This window comes from Moschus berezovskii, chromosome X, assembly GCF_049115385.1.
Source record: "Moschus berezovskii isolate FMDL1 chromosome X, NW_MosBer_1.0, whole genome shotgun sequence".
Classification (NCBI taxonomy): Eukaryota; Metazoa; Chordata; class Mammalia; order Artiodactyla; family Moschidae; genus Moschus; species Moschus berezovskii.
Window position 1 is genome coordinate 146513836 of NC_142488.1, and position 24481 is coordinate 146538316.

Consider the following 24481-nt stretch of genomic DNA (forward strand, 5'->3'; position numbering starts at 1 on the left):
TCCCTGGCACCCCATGGGAACCCGGCCCTCCATCCGAGGCGGCTTTCCAGGCCAAGGCCCTCTCTCTCCAGGCTAGTCCAAGGAAGCCAGGGCAGGTTGTGGGAGAGATGAAGGAAGAGATGGAGGGAACGTGAAAGCCGCATGCTGGGCGCAGGCGGGGGCAGAGAGAGACGCAGGTAGGTAGGCAATCCGGTGCGCCCGGGGCCCAGGCATCCCAAACCGCTGGTCTGGCTCTCCCGGAGACCCACCCAACCTCACGCTTTGCTCTCTTATTTAAAAAAAAAAAAAAGATGTTTTCGTTTTTAAAATTTTAACAAAGGTGTACGTTTGCAACGACAGCGAGAGATCGGCTGAGTTGAAGGAGAGAAGCGATCATTAAAGAGAAGCCGGAGAAACGGATGCTGCGCGGAGGATGTGGGAAAGGGGCTGAAATCGTGACCCTCCCCCCGAGTCCCGAGGCCACGAGCTCGTTGGGGGATCCCGGGAGGCGCTCCTCCACCCCGGACCCTGGTATCCCGGGCTGGCCCCGCACAGTCGGCATATTCAGGGCCAGGTGCTCCGTGCCGGACGCTGGCGATCGCGGGGAACCGTGGAACCGGGGACCCCCGCCCCCCGCGGTTCCCCGGGCAAGGCCCCGCCCCCGGCTTCCCGCGCCGGCTCCCGCGGCCTCCAGCCTCGCGCGCGCCCACCCAGCCCCGCTCCCTTCTCTCCCGCGCGCGTGCGCCCGCACCCCGCGCCCCTCCCCCGCTGCCGCCGCGGGCGCGCGCGCCGTGCCCGTCGTCCCAGGCGGAAGCCGGAGACCGCGGGGCGGGCGGCTGGCAGGAGAGCGGGCGCCCGGAGCTCCGGGAGCGCGGCCCGGCCAGGCGGGAGCGCGGGCGGCGCGGGTGGGGCGGGGAGCCCTGGCTGCGAGCGGGGTGGCCGCCGCTTGCCCCAGTCGGCGGGCCCGGACGCGGCGCCAAGCGCGAGGGCCGGGCTCGCGGGGCCGGTGGCCATGGGTGGGAGCCGGAGGCGGCAGCGGGAGCCGCGGAGCCCGCGGGCTGGCAGGGTTTCGGCCCGCGGCCCCTGACGGCCCCCAGCGACCTGGCGCGCCCCCGCGCCTCCGGGGGGCGCGGTAGCCAAGCAACGCCCGGCGCGCCCGCCCATCCCCCGCTGCCCTTTTTTTTTTTTTCCTGGCGGGGTGCGAGGGAGCATGCCCGCGCCGGGCCTCGGACAGCTAAGGGTTAACCGGAGGGGCGTGGAGCTGCCCCAACCCCGGGGGCGTGCCCCCCTCCCCCGCTAGGCGGCCCGCCCCCGAGCTAGGCTATGGCCCCCGGCCCCGGCCCGGGGCCCGAGGTCCCGCGATCGGGTCAGTGAAAGGCGTTTTCCCGTGGCCGCCCTCCTCCCCTCGGCGGCCGGCACCATGGGATGTAATATGTGCGTGGTCCAGAAGCCGGAGGAGCAGTACAAAGTGATGCTGCAGGTAGGGAGGCCCGGCCGCGGGGGCGAGGGGCGGGGGGGCGTCACCTGGGGGGGAGGGCCCGATGGAGGGGCCGGAGGGCCCGGAGCAGAGAAGGTTACGGAATGCGTCCTCCGTCTCCGGGGCGGCTGGGTGTTGGTGTCCGTGGGAACCAGGCACAGATGGGGGGCGGGTGGGAGTCCCCTGCGTGGAGATCGGGGTACGGGGCGCATCCCTGGTGCGTCCGATTGATTGCAAGGCGAGCCCTGGATCCCGATCGGTCCGGGTCGGGAAGTTGGGCTGAGCCTGGGTCCACTGCGCTAGCACCCCGGGACCCGGAGCCGGGAAACGCGTTGCCGCCGGCGCCGGCGCGGAACGGGGGTTGCATAGCAACGGCCTGCGTTTCCCTGATCTCGCTGGCTCCGCTGGCCCCGGGGCTGGGGAAGGGAGGTGGGCGCTCGCCGAGCGCCGGGAGGCGGGGGCAAATCACGGTCCCCTCGGGCCAGGGGTACTGGGGCCCGCGGGCCTCGCCTCGGGACCCCACGGGCCGCGCCCCGGGACCCCACCGACACCCGGCCGGCGCGATCAGGTACCTCTCCCAGCAACCCTTCTCCGCTCCGGCCCTGCCCAAGCCAACGGTGGGCTCCCAGGCCTTCGGGGCCTCGGGTGAGCGGCCGTCGCCGGGTCTGCTAGAAGGGCAGCCCACGGCCATCGGTGCCCGGCCCGCCCTGTGCCCCGCAGGGTCTTTGGGCGGTGGGTGGGGGCGTGGACCGGGCAGTGCTCGACGCCCAGAGAGATGGGAGACTCCAGGTCGCGCTCTCGGATCCAGAGCCGGGCTCCTTTGCCTGTGCGTGGCGTGACTTCGTGAGTGCGTGCTTGTGCCCCGTCTGTGTGTGTGCGGAGGCTCCTGCCACCCCGCGTGTGTGTACTTTATCTGTGCGCCCTGAGAACCGTCTAGAGACGTGTCCGGGATGGCTTGGCCTGAGATGTCCCCCGGGCTCTGTGGAGGGAGTTCAACGTCAGAGGTGGGGGGGATCTGGACCCGGGGCAGACCGGGCGCACCCAGGTATACGTTTCTACTCTGGGTTTGTTGGTCCGGACCGGGCGCACGTGCAGGTCGGAGAGGTGCTGGCTGGGAGAAGGGTGTCTCCTTAGAGAAATCGGGGAACCTCCTGCAGGCATTGGCGGTGGCGCGGGGGAGACGGGGGAGGACGCGGGAGCGCTGAGTGCGTGGTGGGAGTGTAGGTACTTGGGCCCACCCGGGCGGAAGCCGGCGGCCGGCTGGAGGCGGAATCTTGCCCCAGCCTGGTTGCGCTCCTACCCGCCTGTCCCAGGCCGGTCTCCGTGGACGCGCAGGCCTTCTGCTTTCCCGGCTTGTGGCTCTCCGCCTTCTTTCTGCCTCAGGACCCCCCTACCCCCCCCAATCCCCCTCCCCCGCCCCAACCCCGTGGTTAGTTTCATGTCTCCTTCCAGCTGTTTGGAAGTCTTTGCTTGGCTATTACCATTTCCTTCTCCTTCGATCTGGTTCGGGAATGACCCAGGTTGGGATCACTAGAGGAGGCGGTCCGGTGGAATCCCAGGGGTCGCCCACCACCCCCAGCCCCTTGCTTGGTTTCATCTCTCCTTCCAGCTGTTTGGAAATTTTGGCCTGGCTATTTCTATTTCCTCCTCGTGAGATCGGATTGGGGAATGACCCAGATTGGGATCACTAGACCAGGTGGTCTGTGGAATCCCAGTGGTCAGCACCAAGGCTGCAGGGAGGGAGGTGGGGGGTGGTAGGTGGGTTGACCTGTTTGGTCGATGAGGCCATGCAATCCCATCTTCACGGCTGCCTTTTCTTACAATCATTCCATCAAATGGCAAGCAAATGCAAAGCTCTTGAGTTGGCACTTGATGGTAGCACTTCATTAAGGGACAACCCCGTGGGAATGCGTGGAAAGTGGAAGGCAACCTGCCCCACGCTGCAGGCCGGAGTTGAGCCAGCCAAGCTTGGGAGAGGATGCTGCTGTGATACTCTGGATTCCCCAGGGCAGGAGTGGGGGTCCTCAGGTCTGACTGGGTCTGCCTTCAGGGAGGCTCCCTGTTGGAGGAAGGCTTGAGTTGAACCTGGACAGGGAAGTCCTGGGCCAGGGTTTTCTCCTGGAGGGAAACCCCCAGCCCTAGGCGAGCAGCACCCCCAGGAAATGGGTCCTTTTGTTTTCCTGGTCTTTGCCAGCCCTCACTGACCAGGCCCTGGGGACGCTGATCCCTTTTAAAGCTCCCGCAGAAGTTTGGACAGAATCGGAGACTGGATGTGGTTTGATTTTACCTTTTACATCTTTACATTGATCTTTTAATTTTTACTGTGCTATAGTTGATTTATATTATTGTGTTTCTGCTGTACAGCAAAGTGAATTATTTATACTTACGTCTACTCTTTTTTAGATTCTATTTCCATATAGATTATTACAGAGTACAGAGTGGAGTGCCCTGTGTTACACAGTATGGGTGCAGTTTTTTAGAAAAGAAACTGTCCTTTAAGGGAAAATCAAAGAGAATTGAATTGTAAAAAATCTAGAAAGGAGGGAAAGCCATTAGCTATCCCAGATGACTCTGGGTCCAGGGGCTAGCAGGGAGCTTCTCCTGACTTGAACCTCTTTTCAGAGGGAAGAAAGTTTTTGTTCAGAAGACCAGCTTCCAGGACCTCTGCCTACCCGCCACTTAAATTCTGGTGCTTCCCGGTTTCAGAGATGCTTCTCCATGGCTTGTCTATACATGCCTGTGGCCCCACCTTCTTACAAAATAAGGAACCCCACCAGGACACAGTGCAGCCCAGAGACACGCACAAGGACACCTATACCACTTGCCATGTGGCTTCCTTATGCCCTGAGGCTCTTTCCTAGGTCCCCAGAGGCCTCTGACCCCCAGGTTAAGAAGTCTCAAGTCTCTCTTCTAGCCTTGATTCCAGACCCTTTTCTCCAGATGATTCACAGGTATTTTAAAAAAAAATGCACACACACAGAGCTGTATTGATGTATAATCCACATTCCCTTGCAACATGTACAGTTGAGTGGTTTTCAGTATATTCAGAATTGTGCAACCATCACCAATTCCAGACCATTTTCATCACCTTAAAAAGAAACATCGTACCCATTAGCAGTCACATGCCCATTCGCCCCAGTAGCTCCTAGGCTCTGGCAACCACTAGTCTACTTGTCTTTATGGAATTGGCTGTTCCAGACATTTCATTTCAATGGAACCAGTTTCATTTCAGGAACCGTATGATACCTGATCTTTTGTTGTCCAGCTTCGTTATCATGTCTTTAAGGTTCTTCCACATTGTAGCATGTTCTTGGTACTAAATTTCTTTTTATTACTCAATAGTATTCCGTTTTGTGGCTATATACCACATAATATTTATTCTCATCCAGTGATGGACGTTTGAATTACGCTGCCTTTTGGCTAGCATGAACAGTCATCCCATGCACATGAGTGAGTACACAGATACCTGTTTGAGCCCCTGCTTGCAGTTCTTTCAGGTAAATGCCCAGAAATGGATTTGCTGGATCGTATGGTAATTATGGTTATTATTTTGAGAACTGCCTAACTCTTTTCCACAAAGCCTACATCATTTTACATTTTACATTCCCACCAGCAGTGTAAGAGGATCCTAATTTCTTCACAGCCTCTCCAACACACGTTTTAGATTAGAGCAAACCTATTGTCTGAGGTGGTATCTGCCTCATTGTGCTTTCCAAGTGCATTTCCTGATGAGTATCCTTCCTGTACTACTGACTATTTGCTTATCTTTTCTGGAGAAATGTCTATCTTTATGCCTTCACCACGGCTTTTACTAGAGCTTTGTAAATAAATTTTGAAGTGTGGATCTTCCAACTTTGTACTCTTCAAGATTATTGTGTTTGTTCCGGGTCACCTGCATTTCCATATGAATTTCTGAATCAGTTTGTCAATTTCTGAAAAGTCAGCTGTGATTTTGTAGGAATTGGGTTGAATTCATATTGAATATTGCATTGAATAGATACTGAAATTGTATTGAATATTACATTGAATTTGGGGGAGTATTACCCATGAACATGGGATATCTTTTTATCCCACTTGTGAAATCTTAGTTCCCTGATTAGGGATTGAACCTGGGCCCTTGGCAGTGAAAGCACAGAGTCCAAACACTGGACCACTGGGGAATTCCCTGGGTCTTCAATTACTTTTGCCAATGTTTTGTACTTTCGTTAAATGTATTCCTGAGTACTTCATTCTTTATGATGTTATTGTAAGAGTTGTTTTCTTAATTTCCTTTTCATTTTTCTCATTGCCACTGTATAGAAATACAATTCAGTTTTTTGTATTGGTCATGTATCTTGCAATTTTATTAAACCCATTTATTAGCTGGAATAGTTGTTTTGAGTGGATTCCTCAGGATTTCCTATATATAAGTAGAGATAGTTTTCCTTCCTTTCCAATCTGGATGCCTTTCATTTCTTTTTTTGGTGGAGTCTTGCGGTTCCTGGATCAACTAGGGATCGAACCCCTACCCTATGGAGTGGAAGCACCTAGTCTTAACCACTGGACGAGTCTTAACCACTGGACGGCCAAGGAAGTCCCATCTCTTGCCTTTCTTTTTCTTGCCTACTTGCTCTGGCTAGCACCTCCAGTGTAATGCTGAATGGAAGTGGTCAGTGGGCATCCTTGCCTTGTTCCTGATCTAAGTGGGGAGGCTTCCAGTCTTTGTCCTGTGAGTATAAAGTTAACTGTGGGTTTGTCATAGATGCTCTTTATCAGGTGGAGGAAATTCCCTTCTATTCCTAGTTTGAGTGTTTTTAGCATGGAGGTTGTTAGATATTGTTGAAGGGTTTCTCTGTGGCCATTGAGATGATCCTGTGGTTTTTTGGCCCTGGGTTCTTCTGCTGTGGTCTATCACAGGCATGTCAGAAGTGCAGCCTGCCAGAACCCAGTTCCATTTCTGTTGTCCCAGTCTTGTCCTCCAATGATATTTAACCAAGTGTGGGTGCTGGGGACCTGGGGGCACAGGGAGAGCTTGGAAAATCTGGAAATGACCCTTAGTGGGGGGCCAGGTTGTGCAGGTTGTTAGGAAGAGAAAGAAGCCAGGTCACAGGGTAGAAAGGACTATAGTCTGGTCACCGTACACTGAGACACCAAAGCGCCTTTGAGAGCCATTCCTGGTGTCCCTGCTTGCTGGGCCTATGTCCTTCTCTCTGTCTGACACCATGACTCCTTATCCTGGATCTGTCTGAGCCATTGATAGAAAATTCTAGAAAGGTAAACTATAGTTACAGAAAGCAGATGACGGTAGTGGGGGGGGGCACCCTGGTGACCTGAAAGGGAAAGTGTTAAGTCACTCAGTGTGTCTGACTCTTTGAGACCCCATGGACTGCAGCCTGGCAAGGTCCTTTGTCCATGGAATCCTCCAGGTAAGAATACTGGGAGTGGGTTGCCATCTCCTTCTCCAGGGAATATTCCTGACCCAGGGACTGAACCTGGGTCTCCTACATTACAGCCAGTAAGGGAGGCCTAGTGGTTAGGATTTGGAGCTTTGACTGCAGTGGCCCAGGTTCAGTCCCTAGTCAGGGAACTGAGATGCTGAAAGCTGGCCTCAAAAAAAAAAAAAAAAAGCAGGTGGGGGGCATGCAGGTCAGTATTTGCAGAGATGGTGGAAGGGGTGGGAGGACCCTTTTAGGGATGATGGAGATGGTCACTCTGTTGATTGTGGCGATGGCTTTACAGATGTACACATACCCCTGATATCAAAACTTTTCAAACTGTATGCTCTAATATGTGCAGCTGATCATATGGCAATTATACTCCGGCAAAGCTTTAAAAACAAGAAGGCAAAAGGAGAAGGGGGCGGCAGAGGATGAGATGGCTGGATGGCATCACTGACTCAATTTAACATGAATTTGAGGCAACTCCAGGAGATAGTGGAGGACAGACATGCCTGGCAGGCTGCAGTCCATAGGGTCGAAAGAGTCGGACATGACTTAGCAACTGAACAACAACACATACACTTACCAAAAGCACCTCCCTTACCAGAAGCATGAGGGAGTGCTTAGCTAAGCAGGGGCCCCTGGTAGGGCCAAGTAAGTCTTTCTTACCTTCTCCTTCAGGGACCCTGCCAGGGAATACAATGTGTGGAGGTACTGAATGGCTCCCTGACTCAGTTCCTCAGCTTCTACATGTGCCATATGGGAATACAGAGGGCCTGCCTCCTGGCGTCACTGCCATTGAGAAATCAGCAGGGCATTTGGTCCCCTGGAATCTCATCTGGGTGGACGAGGGGTTGTGGCCATCTGATCAGGCACTAAGAAGTGGAAAGTGGATGGAGAAGGCCTTCCTCATGAACCTGTCCCAATGTCCAGTGACAGAAGAATGTCCGATATTATTGTGAGAGTTTTCCTAACAGGAAAGAAGGGGGAGGGACTTACCTGGCCTTCCCGGCAGTTAAGACTTCACCCTTCCAAGGCAGTGTGTTCGGTCCCTGGGAAGTAAGATCCCACAGGGTGGGGTACAAAACTAAGGAACTAAGATCCCACAGGGTGGGGTACAAAACCAGATGGGCCCTGAGTTGTGAAGTAGAATGTATGAGATGAGTCAGGCACTGGACAGATAACAAGATGGAGGTACACTGAGTCTTTCTGCACATGAGCCACACCAAAAGAATAAAGACCGAGAAGCTGGGGTTCAGAGCTGGCTTCGAGTGTCACAAGGCATCACCCCTCTTTGTAAGTGCAGTCTGTCTCTTCTCAGGCTTGCTTTGAACAGTGGAAATAAAAGGAATATTTTCATTTTGCATTGATCACTGAGGAAGGCTTCATTTGAATGAAAAGAATATTTCAGTCTTTATGGAGAACATAATTTGGATTACTGCAAGACATGGCCTTTGCCTTTGGGCCAACCAGGTTAGCCCACAGGTACGTAGGTGGGAGGAGGTTTTCCTTTGTCATTCACGGGTGCCTGGGAAGCTGTGAACACACAACCAAGGATGACCTCAGGAAGTGCTTTGCTTTGCTTGTCCATCGTGGCTTCAGTGGGGCATCCCTCACTCCCAGCCTCTCTCCAGGCAGGACTTCAGAGGCGCTTGAGAGGCCTGCTTATCCCTGGAAAGGCAGGAGGTTCAGGGCTGCTGGGTCAGATTTCAGCTTGCCCCTGGGTGGGTACCATCCACCCTTTGGGCAGGGCTTGGTGGGAGGAGAGATCCTGTGAAGCCCTTGCCTGTGATCTGAATCCCTTCCAGGTGCCTGCAAGTCCCAGTTCCTCAAGGGGGCGCTCTGGGCCAGCACAACTACCCCGAGGCCCTTGTTAAAATGCAGAATCTGCTTCAGCAGGTCCAGGGTGGGGCCTCGGATTACTCACATGCTCCCAGGGGATGGATGTCCACGCTGCGGGTCTTAGCCTACACTCTGAGCAGTGAGGACCTCGAGCGGGACTTTGGATCAATCCATGAACCCACAAATTCCATCAGTATCACCTAGCAAGTAAGTTTATTACAAATAAAAGGGAGGAGGCCTCAGCTCATAGCTATCAAATCAATTTCCAGGGATGATTGTCCGGGGGCCCCCAAGGGACATAACCTGCTCTTCCAGGCCATGTGCAGCTAACTGAGCCTCTTCACATCACCCACTTCCTTACCAATAACCCACAGCTCACATGGGAACCCAGACACACACACCACCCCAATACTAAAGGATCTGTTGAGATGAAGGCTTCCTGTGTGCTTCATTGTCTCTGATCCTGCCCCTGGGCAGAAAGGGTGGGTAGAGTTTTAGGGGTGGATGGTATAGCTTGTTCAGGCAGCCTCAACTGGGAGCACACCATTCACTGGGTCAGTCACATATTGTTGGCATGTAGTGCTATTTCCCTGCTAGAATTCTAACAAATGAAGGCATTTTGCAGCCACCAGTGCAATTCATCCAGTTGAACTGATTCAGCTGGGGAGCATCCTTGGGTGGTAAGACCACGAGATGAAGGTTGTTAGGGAAAAGAGAGTCCCTGGGTCTCAAGGTATCACCCAGATGACTTGTGCATTAGGAAGGGCGAAGGCAGCTTTACCAGGGAGAGACTGAGTGATCAAACTGAGCCTCCCTCACACTGCGTGGGGAGGGACACAGCCTGCCCTGGGTGGCCGCTCTCCTCAGAAGGCCTAAGCTGAATCTAACCAGCAAGGAAGGAGGCGAATCCAGACCCTGGGACTTGACTCTTCCAAGAGGTCAGTGTCATGAAAGTTGTTTTTCAGTGCATAGGTTGTTGTAGATTACAGGAGACTAGAGACCTAAGAGACTTCCCAGGTGGCCCTAGTGGTAAAAGAACCTACCTGCCAGGGCAGGAGACAAAAAAGACGTGGGTTTGATCCCTGGGTCAGGACGAGCCCTTGGAGAAGGGCATGGCAACCCACTCCAGTATTCTTGCTTGGGAAATTCCATGGACAGAGGAGCTTGATGGGCTACAGTCCATGGGGTGGCAAAGAGTCAGACATAATTGAGCAGTGGAAGTGTAAGTGAAAGGGAAGATTCAAGGGATTATATCTGATAGAGTGCCTGAAGAACTATGGACGGGGGTTTGTAACGTTGTACAGGAGGCAGTAGAAAAGGCAATGGCACCCCACTCCAGTACTCTTGCCTGGAAAATCCCATGGATGGAGGAGCCTGCTGGGCTGCAGTCCATGGGGTCGCTAAGAGTCGGACACGACTGAGCGACTTCATTTTCACTTGTCACTTTCATGCATTGGAGAAGGAAATGGCACCCCACTCCAGTGTTCTTGCCTGGAGAATCCCACGGACGGGGGAGCCTGGTGGGCTGCCGTCTATGGGGTCGCACAGAGTTGGACACGACTGAAGCAACTTAGCAGCAGCAACAGAAGGCAGTGATCAAAACCATCCCCAAGAAAAAGAAATGCAAAAAGGCAAAATGGTTGTCTAAGGAGGCCTTAAAAATAGCTGAGAAAAGAAGAGAAGCAAACGGCAAAGGAGAAAAGGAAAGGTATATCCACGTGAATGCAGAATTCCAAAGAATAGCAAGGAGAGATAAGAAAGCCTTCCGCGGTGATCAATGCAAAGAAATAGAGGAAAAAAATAGAATGGGAAATACTAGAGATCTCTATGAAAATTAGAGATACCAAGGGAACATTTCATGCAAAGATGGGCACAATAAAAGACAGACATGGTATGGACCTGACAGAAAGTGGAAAGTGAAAGTCGCTCAGTTGTGTCTGACTATTTGTGACTCCATGGACTATATAGTCCGTGGAATTCTTCAGGACAGAATACTGGAATGGGTAACCTTTCCCTTTTCCAGGGGATCTTCCCAACCCAGGGATTGAACCCAGGTCTCCTGCATTGTAGGCAGATTCTTTACCAGTTGAGCCACAAGGGAAGCCCAAGAATACTGGAGTGGGTAGCCTATCCCTTCTCCAGCAGATCTTCCTGACCCTGGCATCAAACCGGAGTCTCCTGTCTTGCAGGCGGATTCTTTACCAACTGAGCTATGAGGGAAGGACCTAATGGAAGCAGAAAATATTAAGAAGAGGTGGCAAGAATACACAGAAGAACTATACAAAAAAGATCTTAATGACCCAGATAACCGCAATGGTGTGATCACTCACTTAGAGCCAGACATCCTGGATTGAGAGGTCAAGTGGGCCTTAGGAAGCATCATAAAGAACAAAGCTAATGGAGGTGGTGGAATTCTAGCTGAGCTATATCAAATCCTAAAAGATGATGCTATGAAAGTGCTAAACTCAACATGCCAGCAAAATTGGAACATTCAGCAGTGGCCACAGAACTAGTCTGTTGTTCATTCCAATCCCAAAGAAAGGCAATGTCAAAGAATGTTCAAACTACTGCACAATTGCACTTGTCTTACACATTAGCAAAGTAACGCTCAAAATTCTCCAAGCCAAGCTTCAACAGTATTTGAACCATGAACTTCCAGATGTTCAAGCTGGATTTAGAAAAGGCAGAGGAACCAGAGAACAAATTGCCAACATCCGTTGAATCATAGAAAAAGCAAGTAGAAAAACATCTACTTCTGCTTCATTGATTACTCTAAAGTGTTTGATTGTGTGGATCACAACAAACTGTGGAAAATTCTTCAAGAGATGGGAATACCTCCTGAGAAATCTGTATGCAGGTGAAGAAGGAACAGTTAGAACTGGACACAGAACAACGGAATGATTCCAAATTGGGAAAGGAGTACGACAAGGCTGTATATTGTCACCCTGCTTATTTAACATTCAGTGTTCATCGTGAGAAATGCTGGGCTGGATGAAGCACAAGCTGGAATCAAGCTTGCCGGGAGAAATATCAATAACCTCAGATATGAGGATGACACCACCCTATGGCAGAAAGCAAAGAAGAGCTAAAGAGCCTCTTGATGAAAGTGAAAGAGGCGAGTGAAAAAGCTGGCTTAAAACTCAACATTCAAAAAACGAAAATCATCATATCCGATCCCATCACTTCATGGCAAATAGATGGGGAAACAATAAAACAGTGAGAGACTATTTCAAACTGTGGTGTTCGCTGGACAGAAAGGAGATCAAACCAGTAAAGGAAATCAACTCTCAATATTCATTGGAAGGACTGATGCTGAAGCTGAAACCAATAGTTTGACCACCTGATATCAGAACCTGACTCATTGGAAAAGACCCTGATGAAAGATTGCAGGCAGGAGGAGAAGGGGATGACAGATGGTTGGATAGCATCACCGACTCCAAGAACATGAGTTTGAGCATTGGTGATGGACAGGGAGGCCTAGTGTGTTGCAGTTCATGGGGTCTCAAAGAGTTAGACACACTGAGTGAACTGAACTGAGCTACTAACACTTTCACTTTAAGAGAACTAAGAACCAGCTGTGTGATCCTTGATTGGATCCTGGATCTTGGGGGGAGAAAGGTTATAAGGGCATTAGCAGTATAATTGGAGAGATGATTGCATCCATGTTCAATCCCTGAGCACATTAAGGGTGTCAGGATTTCCTGGGAGGGGAAACTTGGTGCCAGCTTTTTGTTTGGGAATGTGTCTGTTGAGACAGGAGGGAGCAGGTGCGTTGGATCTGGGTGAGGGGCATTGCAGATGTCCCTGGGCAGATGCTGTGGACAGATGTGCTGATGGCCCTGTGGGTTAACAATTTTCCAGCTCCAGAGATGGGAAGGCATGAATGAAGACTTCTTTCTGGGCCCCTGTAAAGAGCCTGCCCTGCTCTGGGCATCTCCTTTCTGGGTCCTGCGGAGCCAGACACCAGCTGCGTCCAAGGTGTTCCCTGGACACTGGCGACAGCAGAGCTGAGCTAGCCGGTGGGACTGGGCGCCAGGGCAGAGGCTAACTTTGGTTTCTGTTCTGCTTGGCCTCGGTTTCCCAATCCGCAGAGTGGGGTTGGGAGAGGCACCCCAGCCGTGGGCGCTCCTCGAATTATGGCGTTAACCCCCTCCTCCTCCTCTCCTGACCCTGGGTGAAAGGGGCGTTCCCCAGACCTTCCAGGGGGCCGCGGGGCCTGTGGGACCCCCAGTCATCCGGGTCAGGGCTCTTTTCTCAGACTACCCTCCTTGCTCTGCTCAAGAGATTCTCAAATCAGAGCATCTGGGACGGATGCTGAAGGCCTTCCACCTGGAGCCCCCAGCCCCCTAGAGCCGGGGCTGGAGATCCACCACGGCTGGGGGCGGGGGGACCGGAGGGGTAGGGGCCGTCGATCGGGCCGCGAAGCGCTGGAGAAACCCGGCCGGCGCGCGGGGGACCCGGCCGGCTGGGCGGCCCAGCCTCGCTCGAGTCGCCGCCGCGGCGAGCTCTTTGTCTGCGGCTCCGAGCCCGGGGGGCGGGGCGAGAGCGCCCCGGCCCCGCCTTCTGCCGCCTCGGCCCCGCCCCCTCCCCCCGGGCCGCGGTCGCCTCGCCGCGGGCGGGGGGTGGGGCTGTGCCTTCGGCTTCGCTGATCAGGCCCCCGCTTGATCCTGACTGAGTCGCCAAGCTATCTCCGTTAATGTTCCCCTTGATCCTGTGTCCTCTCGTTGCCCTCATATCCCCACCATGTCCCACTGGACACCGATGTCCTTTCTGCTGCTCTGCAGCCGTTTGCCTCGCTCTTGCCCCCTCCCCCCCACCACGTGTTTCCCTCTATTTCCGCCCCCACATATACCCCCTACCTTTTCCAGGTCTGTCCCTCGCTCTGTTTTGGCACTGAAAAATTTTCGTCTTCTGAAACTACCTTTCCCAACAAGCATTCAAATGCTTTCAGGTGTCTGTCCCGGTGGTAACCAAACCTAGGGCTCTCCCACACCCCCAAGCCCCTTCCACCCCATTCTCTGGAAAAGCTCCCAAAGGCTGAGTCTACACAGGTCGGCTGGGCGTCCCCCTCCCCGACCGCCCTCTTTTAACCAATCTAGAGGGCCCTTCTGCGTCCTGATCCCATCCAACCTCCCCTCCTTGGTACACTGTCTTGCCCAGCTTCCCTTCTTCACTTTCCTTCTCTCTGGGTGACTAAGCTCTGTGTCTCTCTCTGCAACTGCTCAATGTCAAGGTGCCTTCGGGTCCTCCTTGGGCCTCTTTGCCTACACTCAATTCCTGGCTTATATACCTCCATCTCAGCATTTATATACTTCCCTGGTAGCTCAGTCGGTAAAGTGTCTGCCTACAATGCAGCAGACCCGGGTTCAATCCCTGAGTCAGGAAGATCTCCTAGAGAAGGAAATGGCCACCTACTCCAGTACTGTTGCCTGGAAAATCCCATGGACAGAGGATCCTGGTAGGCTACAGTCCATGGGGTCGCAAAGAGTTGGACACGACTGAGCAACTTCACTTCACTTTAGCATTTTAAGTCAAAAACAGTCAATCCCTACTTGAATTCAACAATGGTCATATGACACTTAGTTTGGTGGCTTGGTTGGAGATGCATGTAGGTGGAGTGGGGGATATCTGCAAGTCTCAGGAACTTCAAATCAGAGATCAAGATTTGCATTGGTGCTTCCCTGGGGTCTCAGTGGTGAAGAATCTGCCTGCCAGTGCAGAAGTCATGGTTTGAGCCCTGGTCCTGGAAGATCCCACATGCTGTGCAGCAACTGAGCCCATGCGCCAAGAGAAGCCACCACAATGAGAAGCCTGTGCACAGCAACTCGAGAGTAGCGCCGGCTCGCTGCAACTGGAGAAAAGCCCTTGCAACAACAAAGACCCAGCACAGCCAAAAATCAACAAATTTAAAAACTTATTTTAAAAAAACTATCTGCATTGAGTAAAACCAGTTCCCCAAGTCCTGCCTCTCCCCCACCTCTGTGTCTTTTCCAGTGACCTGCATCTCTGGGTTCAGGGAGCAATTTTAATTTTTTATTGTGGGCAACGATGTATGTCATAAAGTTTCCCATTAGTGACATTTGAGTACTTTCAATGTGGTGTCATTGTCACCACCACCTAGTTCTCGAACATGGTGGTCACTCCCAAAGGGAACTTCCTACCATTATGCAGGCTCTCCCCACTCTCTCTTTGCACTCTTCGACTCGCTGTCCCGATGAATATGCCTATTCTGGAATCATATAACATGTGGCCTTCTGTGCCTGCCTTCTCTCACGTGGCTGGGCTGCCGGGCTGTATTCATCCATGCTGTATTATTAGCATGTATCAGGACTTCACTCCTTTATATGGTGGAATGATCTGCCGGGTGGATGTTCCCCCGTTATGCTTATCCATCTGCTGGTGGACATGGAGGAGGCTTCCAAATTCTGCCTATTTAGAAAAATGCTGCTGGGAATTTCTCTAGCAGTGCAGCGGTTAGGTCTCAGCGCTTTCACTTCTGGGGCCCAGGTTCAATCCCTAGTCATGGAACTAAGACCCCCACAAGCTGTGCCACGAGGCTAAAAAAAAAAAAAATAGTGCCGATATGAGCATTTGTGTACAAGCTTTTGTTAGGGTGCCTGTTTTCCATTCCCATGGTTATGCTGGATCGTATGGCAGCTCTAGAGAGCTTTCCACATCCACTGTTCCTGCAGCCTCATGCCCTCCCTTACTGCGTTCCTTCTAATCCCTCTGATTCCCGGAGAAGCCCTGTGTAGACAGCACAGCAGGACCTTGTGTCTGGAATCCTTGTCCTCACCCCCTGGGGCCCCCCTCAGTGCACGAGCTGTGGGCAGTGACCCAGGCACCCAGACTCGCTGCCCCGGTTCAGCCTCTGATGCTGGGGGTCAAGGGGGGACCTCCCCTTCCTTGCTAATCTCCCTAGCACCCTTCTCCTGCCCACCACGACTACCTCCCACTTAGCCTTTGGAGCTTGGGTTGAGCCAGTCCCTGTGCCAACTGTGTGCCAACTGCGTCTCCTCCCCCTACCCCTCCCACCCTCACCCTTCTCTCAGCTGCCACAGGCACCTGCCCTCCGGTTGTCAAGAGTCTTCTCCAACACCACAGTTCAAAAGCATCTATTCTTTGGTGCTCAGCTTTCTTTATAGTCCAACTCTCACATCCATACATGACTACTGGAAAAACCATAGCCTTGACTAGACGGACCTTTGTTGGCATTGTTCTGTAGGAGTTCTTTATTCTGGATAATCCTGTGTCCGTTGTGTGCCTGTCCAAACTGTAGTTATGATGTCTTTTGTTATCCAGAAGTCTTACAGTTTAACACAGTCAGAGTGATACCTTTTTCCATTCTTGTTTGCCCATGTTTTATCTTCAGGCGATTCCCTTGCCGTCTGGCCGTTAGGCCTGGGTGCTTTCGCTGCCATGGCCCACATTCAGTCCCTGGTCTGATTGGTCAGGGAACTAACATTCTGCAAGTTGTGAGGCCTGGCCAAAAGAAAAAGAAAAAATGGCTTCTCTATGTCAGCACCATAAAAACACTTTTCTCACTCCTCCAAGCTAGTTTTAAAGCTCGATCCATTTAGGACTTGGGTCCATTTCGAATTGCCTTGGTGTGGGTTTGGAGCAGTGGCAGCCAGCCAGGGAGGTGAGGCGTGCCTCTGGCAGGTGTAGACTGTGGTCTTACCTTGTGGGGGACTCTGATGGCCTGGCTTCGGTTCACACCTGTCCAGACAGGAGCAGGGACATTTGAATGGTGGCTTGGCCCATGCACACACGTCTTTCTCTTCTTCATGGCTGAAGGATGAGGGAGCATGAGAAGTGCAGAATACTGCTTTGATCCTTGCCCTGAATGTTGCCAGCTTGTCGGTAACCCTCACCCTCCCCAGGAGGGGCTCATATCTTACTTGTCCTGCCCTGTTCCTGCCCCTTATTAGCTCTGGGGGCTCAACGGAATGGCTGAGGAGAGGAGGTTGAAGGCACCCCAGGTACTCGTGGCAGGAACGGCCCCAGAGCTCTAAGCCTCCGCACCCAGAGCTCTGCTTCTGCCCGGTACTACATGGGTCAAGAACTGGATGGCTGCAGGGTTGTCAAAGGGGTTGCCTGGATCTGCGTGTGTGTGCCCATCCCTCTCTTGACATCCCAGCCCACCCAGCTCTCCTCTCCCACTGCGGGCCCAGTTTCCATAGCAACACTGTAGCTGGGTACCGTTTCCAGGAAGAAATACATCCCTGTGTTTCTCAGTGTCACCTGAGCGTCCCACTGCACACCATGAAAATGTGAAATGCGCCTCCTTCCAAAAATCCTGAGTGCAGCAGCTCCACACGTCCCCTTCTGGAATTAAGGGCAATGGGACATCAGTTAATGTTCTGAAAAATGCTGGTTGGGAGTGTTTGTCGATTTCCGTGGTGTGAATATTCCCACCAGGACCGCCACCCTGGCGTCACCGATCGCCGGGTTGGGAAGAGACGTGCAGCCACCCACCATCCTGTAGCGTGTCCTTCCAGACACACTAGACTGACGGAACCCTAAGGGGCCAGATAACTGGAAAATGTAGTAGTTAGAAAACCATAAGTTTGGAGGATTGTTTTTAAGATAATTCATTTAGTTGTATGCTTGTACCATTGAAAGGTTGATACTGGATGTGCGTTAACGGATGCCTCAAACGTTCCCTGACCCTTTTGGCTCTGCTAAGGGCTTCAAGGCTAGTCTGCCCATTCCCTTGGCCCCTAGCCTTAGCCAGACTGGCCTTCACACACCCCCTCATGTACACAGCAGCTGGCCCTTTTCTCCTGTGCACCTCCCTTCCCTCCTCCGTTTATAACTGCAACCTCCCTGGCTCTCTTGATCCTCTAGGGCTGTGCTGACCACATTCTACAACTAAAATCTGTTTCCTTGATACTCTTTGATCCAATAATTCTACTTCTGGAAATGTTCTCCATCACCACCTAGATTATACAAAGACATACATAGATAATAGGTACAGAATGTACAAAAAGGTGTCTGTGCAAACTTTCTTTCTGACTGAGAACCACTAGTGATAGACAGTAGAGACCAAACCAACAGAGTGGATGGTCCATGCATAGGCTGCCTGCAGCCATATTTTCACAAAGTGGAAAGATGCCAACGTCACAGCTTTTACATCCCTGAGATGGTGGGTGATTTCTGTCTTCTTCTTTAGGATTTTCTGTCTTTTTCAAATGTTCTACAGTAAAACTCTTTATTTGATAATTAGACGAACCTGATTAAAAAGTCTTTCCCGTCTATGGAAAGACTGGGGAGAGAGGAAAAAATTTCCTGAAATTGCTATCTACAAAGGACATATCCAGGTAGCCACAAGATAACTATCTGGGTTCCATGACTTAGGGGATCCACCGGCTGTCCAGGGGTCCTTAGGACTCTGTGCTTTCCTGGAACGACACTCAGGGGCTGGGCTGTTCTTGACAGCCCTGAAACCATGATTTTGCAACTATACTGACCATCTTAGTGAAAACCCTCATTCCTGGAGACACCCAGCTTGGGGGAGCACTGTCACAATTGAAGACTGGGAAAACCGTGGTCTTATCAGCGCCACTTCCTCAGCTCCTCTCTTGGGCTCGGGTGGGTGCCATCCTTTTCTCTGTGGCAAGCCTTGGCTGCCTTGAGGATGGAGATCCAGTCCTTCGAGCCTTTTTGCTCTTCGTGGCCCTCACATCTGAACCCGTTTGTGGACTGATTTCCGTTGGCAGAATGCAGTCAAGGTCTCCCTCCCAACTCAGATGCTCGAAGGAGGATGAGGGTGGCCCAGCAGGGCTCTAGGCAAGGCTCCCCAGCCCTCGAGGTGTGGCCCTGCCATCCCCAGATGGCTTGGTGCGGTGGCGGAGGGGGCCGGGGTCAGCAGGGCCCCGGCGCGTCCTCATTGGGGCGTGTCTCTGCCGCAGGTGAACGGGAAGGAGCTCTCCAAGCTGTCTCAGGAGCAGACCCTGGAGGCCCTGCGTGCCTCCAAGGAGCCCCTGGTGATCCAGGTGCTGAGACGCAGTCCCCGCCTCCGGGGGGATGGCTCCTGCCACGACCTGCAGCTGGTGGACAGTGGCACTCAGACGGACATCACCTTCGAGCATATCATGGCGCTGGGCAAGCTGCGCCCACCCACCCCGCCCATGGTCATCCTGGAGCCGTTCGTCCCATCTGAGCTGTGAGTCGCCCTCAGGAGGGCCCCGGGCCCTGCCTCCAGAGAGGGCATGCCACCCGAGGTGGCCATCCCAGGCTGCCCAGAGCTGCTATGTTGTCGCAGCTCTGGGCATGGTGGGGAAACCCCAACTGGGTGCCCTCTATGGCAGAAAGCAGGCTCCTTGGCCTGCAGAACTGATTGTCACACCCCAGGGCTCAGGAATCTCTGGGCTTCTAGCCTCTGGCTGGAGGCCAGCTGGTTTTGGGCCCGGGGGGTCTGACACATAGGCTCCCCATTATATCTACCCCCAGGGCCATGGGAGGACAGTCCTGAGACCTTGCTGCCAGAAGGTTGGGGTCCTCAGCTATTCCTCCTCCATTCTCTCTTCTCTGCCAGCATCATCCCTCGAATCTTCTTGCATCTTTGTCTGTTCCATTTCTCTTCTTGCTTTCAGCTTCCTCCATCCCTTCGACTTTCTTCTTTGGCCCGCTCAAAAGAAGGGCCTCTCCTCTGGGCCTGATGGCTCATGACCACTGACTCATCTCGCTAGAGTCTCCTGGGCAGCAGGGAGGTGGTGCTGTGGTCCAATCCTCTGCAGAGAGGCAGACCCAGGGCTGGCAGTGGCCAGGCTTAGCCTCGGGGCCAGGAGGGCTGCCTCTGGATGGATACTGGGTCCTGCTCTGCTGCCCAGCCATCCTCCAGGGCCTGAATAATTCCTGGGTGCACCGAGTGGGTCCAGTGCCAGCTGGGAGGGGCACCTGGTGGCTGGCACAGTGAGAGGCATCGAGCTGGGGATCAGGATGGGATGGTCCAGGGCAGGGTGAGGAGAGCTTAGGCACGCCTGGGTCCTCGGTGTGGACGAACTCACAATCCTGTTCAAGACATATTCCCGGTCTCTGCCTGGGTGCATGTAGCTCAGGAGAGGTATGGAAGAGGTAGCTGGGCTGCCACCTGATGCCCTGCTTCTCCTGGGCAGTCCCCCCATCAGTCATGAGTATTATGACCCGGCGGAGTTCATGGAGGGCGGCCCGCAGGAGGCAGACCGGATGGATGAACTGGAGTACGAGGTGAGACGGGCAGCCAGCCCTGGGATAGCTGTTGGCCGCCCAGCTCGGGCCTGGCTCCCGCTGCCCCCAGGTGGCCAGACCTTATGGCCCTGTCCTGTGCATGGCTTTTTATTCGGGCCCAAGGGCCAAGTTGGGCTGAGTCGGGGAAGGCGCGCATCAGATCCCTCACTTGGTCTGTGTTGCTGAGTCTGTGTCCTGCGCCTGTGTATACCCCATGAGTCCCACATGTCCTGTGTGTGTGTGTCCTGTGTGTTTCCTGGGGTAGGGGAGATCACGGGACCTGCGCGCCATTTGGGATGGTAAGAGACAGCCTTGGAAGCTCGGCTGACGTGACACAGTCCTGGGGTCAGGGCTGAGCCGAGGCTGCCCACCCCGCCCCTCCCCGCTCCCGTGACTTCTCATTGTCTGTTTCTTCATCCCCCACGGCAGGAGGTGGAGCTGTATAAAAGCAGCCACCGGGACAAACTGGGCCTTATGGTCTGCTACCGCACAGATGAGGAGGAGGACCTGGGCATCTACGTGGGAGAGGTATGAAGCTGGGAGGGGGCAGGGGTCTTCTTGAGGGTTCCACGCAGCCTCCCTGTGCAGCAGCACCCAGGAGGGGCCAGGGCACCCCGGGGCTCTAAGGCTGCCCAGAAGGAGCCCACTTAGCACCACAGTGAGGCTGCCAGTTGGCAAGGCCAGGGCAGCCCATGGCTTCCATGTGTGTGTGCAGTCAGCTGCACATAGGACCTGGGTTTGTAGTGGAAGAGCCCTTCCCAGCAATCACAGGGGTCCTTCTCCTCACCTGTCTGCCGCACTCAGAAAGTCAGCTCCCTGTTCACTTGGGGGGCTGTCCCGAGGCGAGACTGCCCCTTCCTGCTGAATGGGAACCTTAGTGGAGGGGGCTGAGGCCTCATTGATGCCCATGCCTTGCAGGTGAATCCCAACAGCATCGCAGCCAAAGATGGCCGGATCCGCGAGGGAGACCGTATCATCCAGGTGAGCTTGGGGGACAGGCTCTCTCCCACTCAGAGCCTAGCCTGAGGCCCCGTGCCTGAAACCAGGGCTAGGACTCGCCTCCCTGCTGCACAACCACACCCCCGGCTCCTGTGTGCCCATGAGATCTGCTGGCATGGCAGGCCCCTTGCTAGCCTGTCCCTCTGTGCCCCCGACGTAAGCAGGTCTCCCACTCCACGTGTGTCTCTGAGCACACGTGCTCTTGGGTGGGCCAGGCAGTCTCCGTCCATGGCGTCTTCCACTTGCCTCCATCTTGTCAGACTCCAAGAGCCCGGCCTGGCCCAGAGTGCTTGCTTTGCATCGCTGGGGGAGGGGGACCCCTGTAGCTCAACTGAGGCCTGCCCCCGAGCCAGCCCTGGGGTCTCCATTGATGGTCCCTGGCCTGCCGCAGATAAACGGCATGGATGTCCAGAACCGGGAGGAAGCGGTGGCCATCCTGAGTCAGGAGGAGAACACCAACATCTCCCTGCTGGTGGCCCGGCCCGAGAGCCAGGTGGGTGTGTGCCCACTCAGGTGTCCTGGGTTAGGGTTCGGGCTTTCTGGCACCGATGAGGGGAGAGGGGGGGTGCATTTCCAGGGCCCATTGCGATCTCTGGCCTCTGATGAAAGGGGGGGGTGCTCTGGGGTGGTCCTTGAGGCCACAGGGACAGCACAGGCCTGTCTCTGCAGCTGGCAAAGCGCTGGAAGGACAGTGACCGGGACGACTTCCTGGATGACTTTGGCTCTGAGAATGAGGGCGACCTGCGGGCGAGGAAGCTGAAATCCCCCCCTGCCCAGCAGGTGAGGAAGGGGGGTATGGGCGGGGAACCGGGTGCTGGAGGGCAGGAGGAGGAGGGGCTATGGGGGGCTGTAGGAGATGGAGCAGATGCGAAAGAAGCCCTTGTAATCCCCACCCCCTGGCAACATCCACCCCCACCCTGCCCTCCCACCTGATGGGGCCAAAACTGAGCAGGACTCCTCTTGCCACCCCAGCTTGGACACGAAGAGGAAAAAGGGGCCCCCGAGGTGGGCCCAGGCCTGCACAACAGCCAGGAGCTGGACAGTGGGGTGGGCCGGACAGACGAAAGCACCCGCAATGAGGAGAGCTCCGAGCACGACCTGCTGGGGGACGAGCCCCTGAGCACCGCCAACACACCTGGGCCGTTGCGCAAGTTCGGCCTGCAAGGGGACGCCCTGCAGAGCCATGACTTCCACTTCAGCATGGATTCTCTGCTGGCTGAGGGTGCGGGGCTGGGTGGTGGTGACGTGCCGGGCCTCACGGACGAGGAGTACGAGCGCTACCGTGAGCTGCTGGAGATCAAGTGTCATCTGGAGAATGGCAACCCACTGGGCCTGCCCTTCCCCCGGGGTGCGGCCAGCCACAGCGCCCTGGACGTCAACCGCAATGAGAGCGCAGGCCACGAGCTGGCCGTGCTGGAGGAGGAGCTGCGGCACCTGGAGTTCAAGTGCCGCAACATCCTGCGGGCGCAGAAGATGCAGCAGCTGCGGGAGCGCTGCATGAAGGCCTGGCTGCTGGAGGAGGAGAGCATGTACGACTTGGCGGCTGGCGAGCCCAAGAAGCACGAGCTGTCTGACATCTCCGAGCTGCCCGAGAAGTCGGACAAGGACAGCACCAGCGCCTACAACACGGGCGAGAGCTGCCGCAGCACCCCACTGCTGGCAGAGCCCCTGCCTGAGAGCCCCCTGCGGCGGGCGGCTGCAGCTGCGGGCAACTCCAACCTCAACCGGACCCCCTCGGGAGCCCCTGGCGCTGCCCACCCCAAGGCCACCGCCCCCCCTCCCACAGGGAGCCCCGCCAAGTTCCGATCCCTCTCCCGGGATCCCGACGTGGGCCGGAGACAGCACTCGGCCGAGGAGCGAGTCCGCCACAGCCCCAAGATGGGGGTGGCCCTGGAGCGCATGGGCCCCGAAGGCAGCCCCTACCTGTCGCGGCGCCACCGCGGCCTGGGCCAGGAGGGCGAGCACTACCACAGCTGCCTGCAGCTGGCTGCCCCACGCGGCCTCGAAGACCTGGGCCCCGGCCCCTTGAGTGTGGCCGCTGGCCCCCGGGTGGGTGGGGGAGCCGCAGCTGTGGCCCCCGAAGCACCCCGCATGGAGTGGAAGGTCAAGGTGCGCAGCGATGGGACCCGCTACGTGGCCAAGAGACCTGTGCGCGACCGCCTCCTGAAAGCCCGGGCCCTGAAGATCCGCGAGGAGCGCAGTGGCATGACCACCGACGACGATGCAGTGAGCGAGATGAAGATGGGCCGCTACTGGAGCAAGGAAGAGCGGAAGCAGCACCTGATCCGGGCCCGGGAGCAGCGGAAGCGGCGTGAGTTCATGATGCAGAGCCGGCTGGAGTGCCTGCGGGAGCAGCAGAACGGAGACAGCAAGGCCGAGCTCAATATCATCGCCCTGAGCCACCGCAAGACCATGAAGAAGCGAAACAAGAAGATCCTGGACAACTGGATCACCATCCAGGAGATGCTGGCCCACGGCACACGTTCGGCCGATGGCAAACGGGTCTACAACCCTCTGCTCTCGGTCACCACTGTGTGAGCACCCTCTGTGCTCCCAGGCGCGGGTCCAGAGACCTGGCTGGACCCCCGTCTCCTGCCCTTTAGCATCTAGCGTGTGTCTGTGTCTGAGTGTGAGACTTTGCTCCCCAAACAGAAGCCCCCCACAGAGAAGGGATGCCTCTCCTCATCAGCAGCTTTCTTCTCCCCAGGGAGAGCGACCACATCCACAGTTGGCCTGGGGACAGACCTGTATCTGCCTCCCTTCAGCCGTAGGGGTGTGTGTGTGTGTGTGGTGTGTGTGTGTGTGGTGTGTGTGTGTCGTGTGTGTGTCATGAGAGTGACCACTGTGTGTGTGTGTGTGGTGTGGTGTGTGTGTCGTGAGAGCGACCACAGGGTGTGTGTGTGTGGTGTGTGTGTGGTATGTGTGTCGTGAGAGCGACCACAGGGTGTGTGTGTGTGGTGTGTGTGTGTCATGAGAGCGACCACAGGGTGTGTGTGTGTGTCATGTGTGTGGTGTGTGTGTGTGTGGGGTGTGTGTGTGTGTCGTGAGAGCGACCACATCCACAATTGGCCTGGGGACAGACCTGTATCTGCCTCCCTTCAGCCGTAGGGGTGTGTGTGTGTGTGTGTGTGTGTGTGTGTGTGTGTGTGTGTGTGTGTGTGTGTGTGATGTGTGTCGTGTGTGTGTGTGATGTGTGTCTCGTGTGTGTGTGTGATGTGTGTGTCGTGTGTGTGTGATGTGTGTCGTGTGTGTGTGTGTGATGTGTGTGTCGTGTGTGTGTGTCATGAACCCAGGCACGTGTGTGTGTGATGTGTGTGTCGTGTGTGTGTGTGTGTGTGTGTGTGTCGTGTGTGTGTGTCATGAACCCAGGCACGTGTGTGTGTGTGTGTGTCGTGTATGTGTGTGTCATGAACCCAGGCACATATATGCACACACACATGTACTTCTCTCTAGAGTGGCTACCTGGGGACAGGGAAGTCTGCTGAAAAGGAGAGGCAAAGAAGACAAGAGAATGTCTTCTAAGCACAAGAGAATGTCCATTATTTGTAGACAGAGG

At 55.0% G+C, this 24481-nt stretch overlaps 1 protein-coding gene across 1 annotated transcript; it reads left to right on the forward strand.

The window, feature by feature from the left end:
* The first annotated feature begins 838 nt into the window (after positions 1 to 838).
* PDZD4 (PDZ domain containing 4) lies at positions 839 to 24054 on the forward strand. The gene is made up of 8 exons (XM_055393524.2): positions 839 to 1459; positions 18630 to 18883; positions 19836 to 19926; positions 20356 to 20454; positions 20845 to 20907; positions 21317 to 21418; positions 21595 to 21705; positions 21898 to 24054. Exons 1-8 carry the CDS (start codon positions 1400 to 1402, stop codon positions 23461 to 23463), a joined length of 2346 nt encoding a protein of 781 aa, XP_055249499.1. The 5' UTR covers positions 839 to 1399; the 3' UTR covers positions 23464 to 24054.
* Positions 24055 to 24481: the final 427 nt, after the last annotated feature.

What these genes read in the sequence shown, in the direction of transcription:
- PDZD4 (XM_055393524.2), top strand. Translation starts at nt 1,400, where the DNA reads ATGGGATGTAATATGTGCGTGGTCCAGAAGCCGGAGGAGCAGTACAAA. An exon ending in CCGTTCGTCCCATCTGAGCT is followed by an intron (nt 18,884 to 19,835) that starts GTGAGTCGCCCT and finishes TCTCCTGGGCAG; the next exon opens with TCCCCCCATCAGTCATGAGT. An exon ending in TGGATGAACTGGAGTACGAG is followed by an intron (nt 19,927 to 20,355) that starts GTGAGACGGGCA and finishes CCCCCACGGCAG; the next exon opens with GAGGTGGAGCTGTATAAAAG.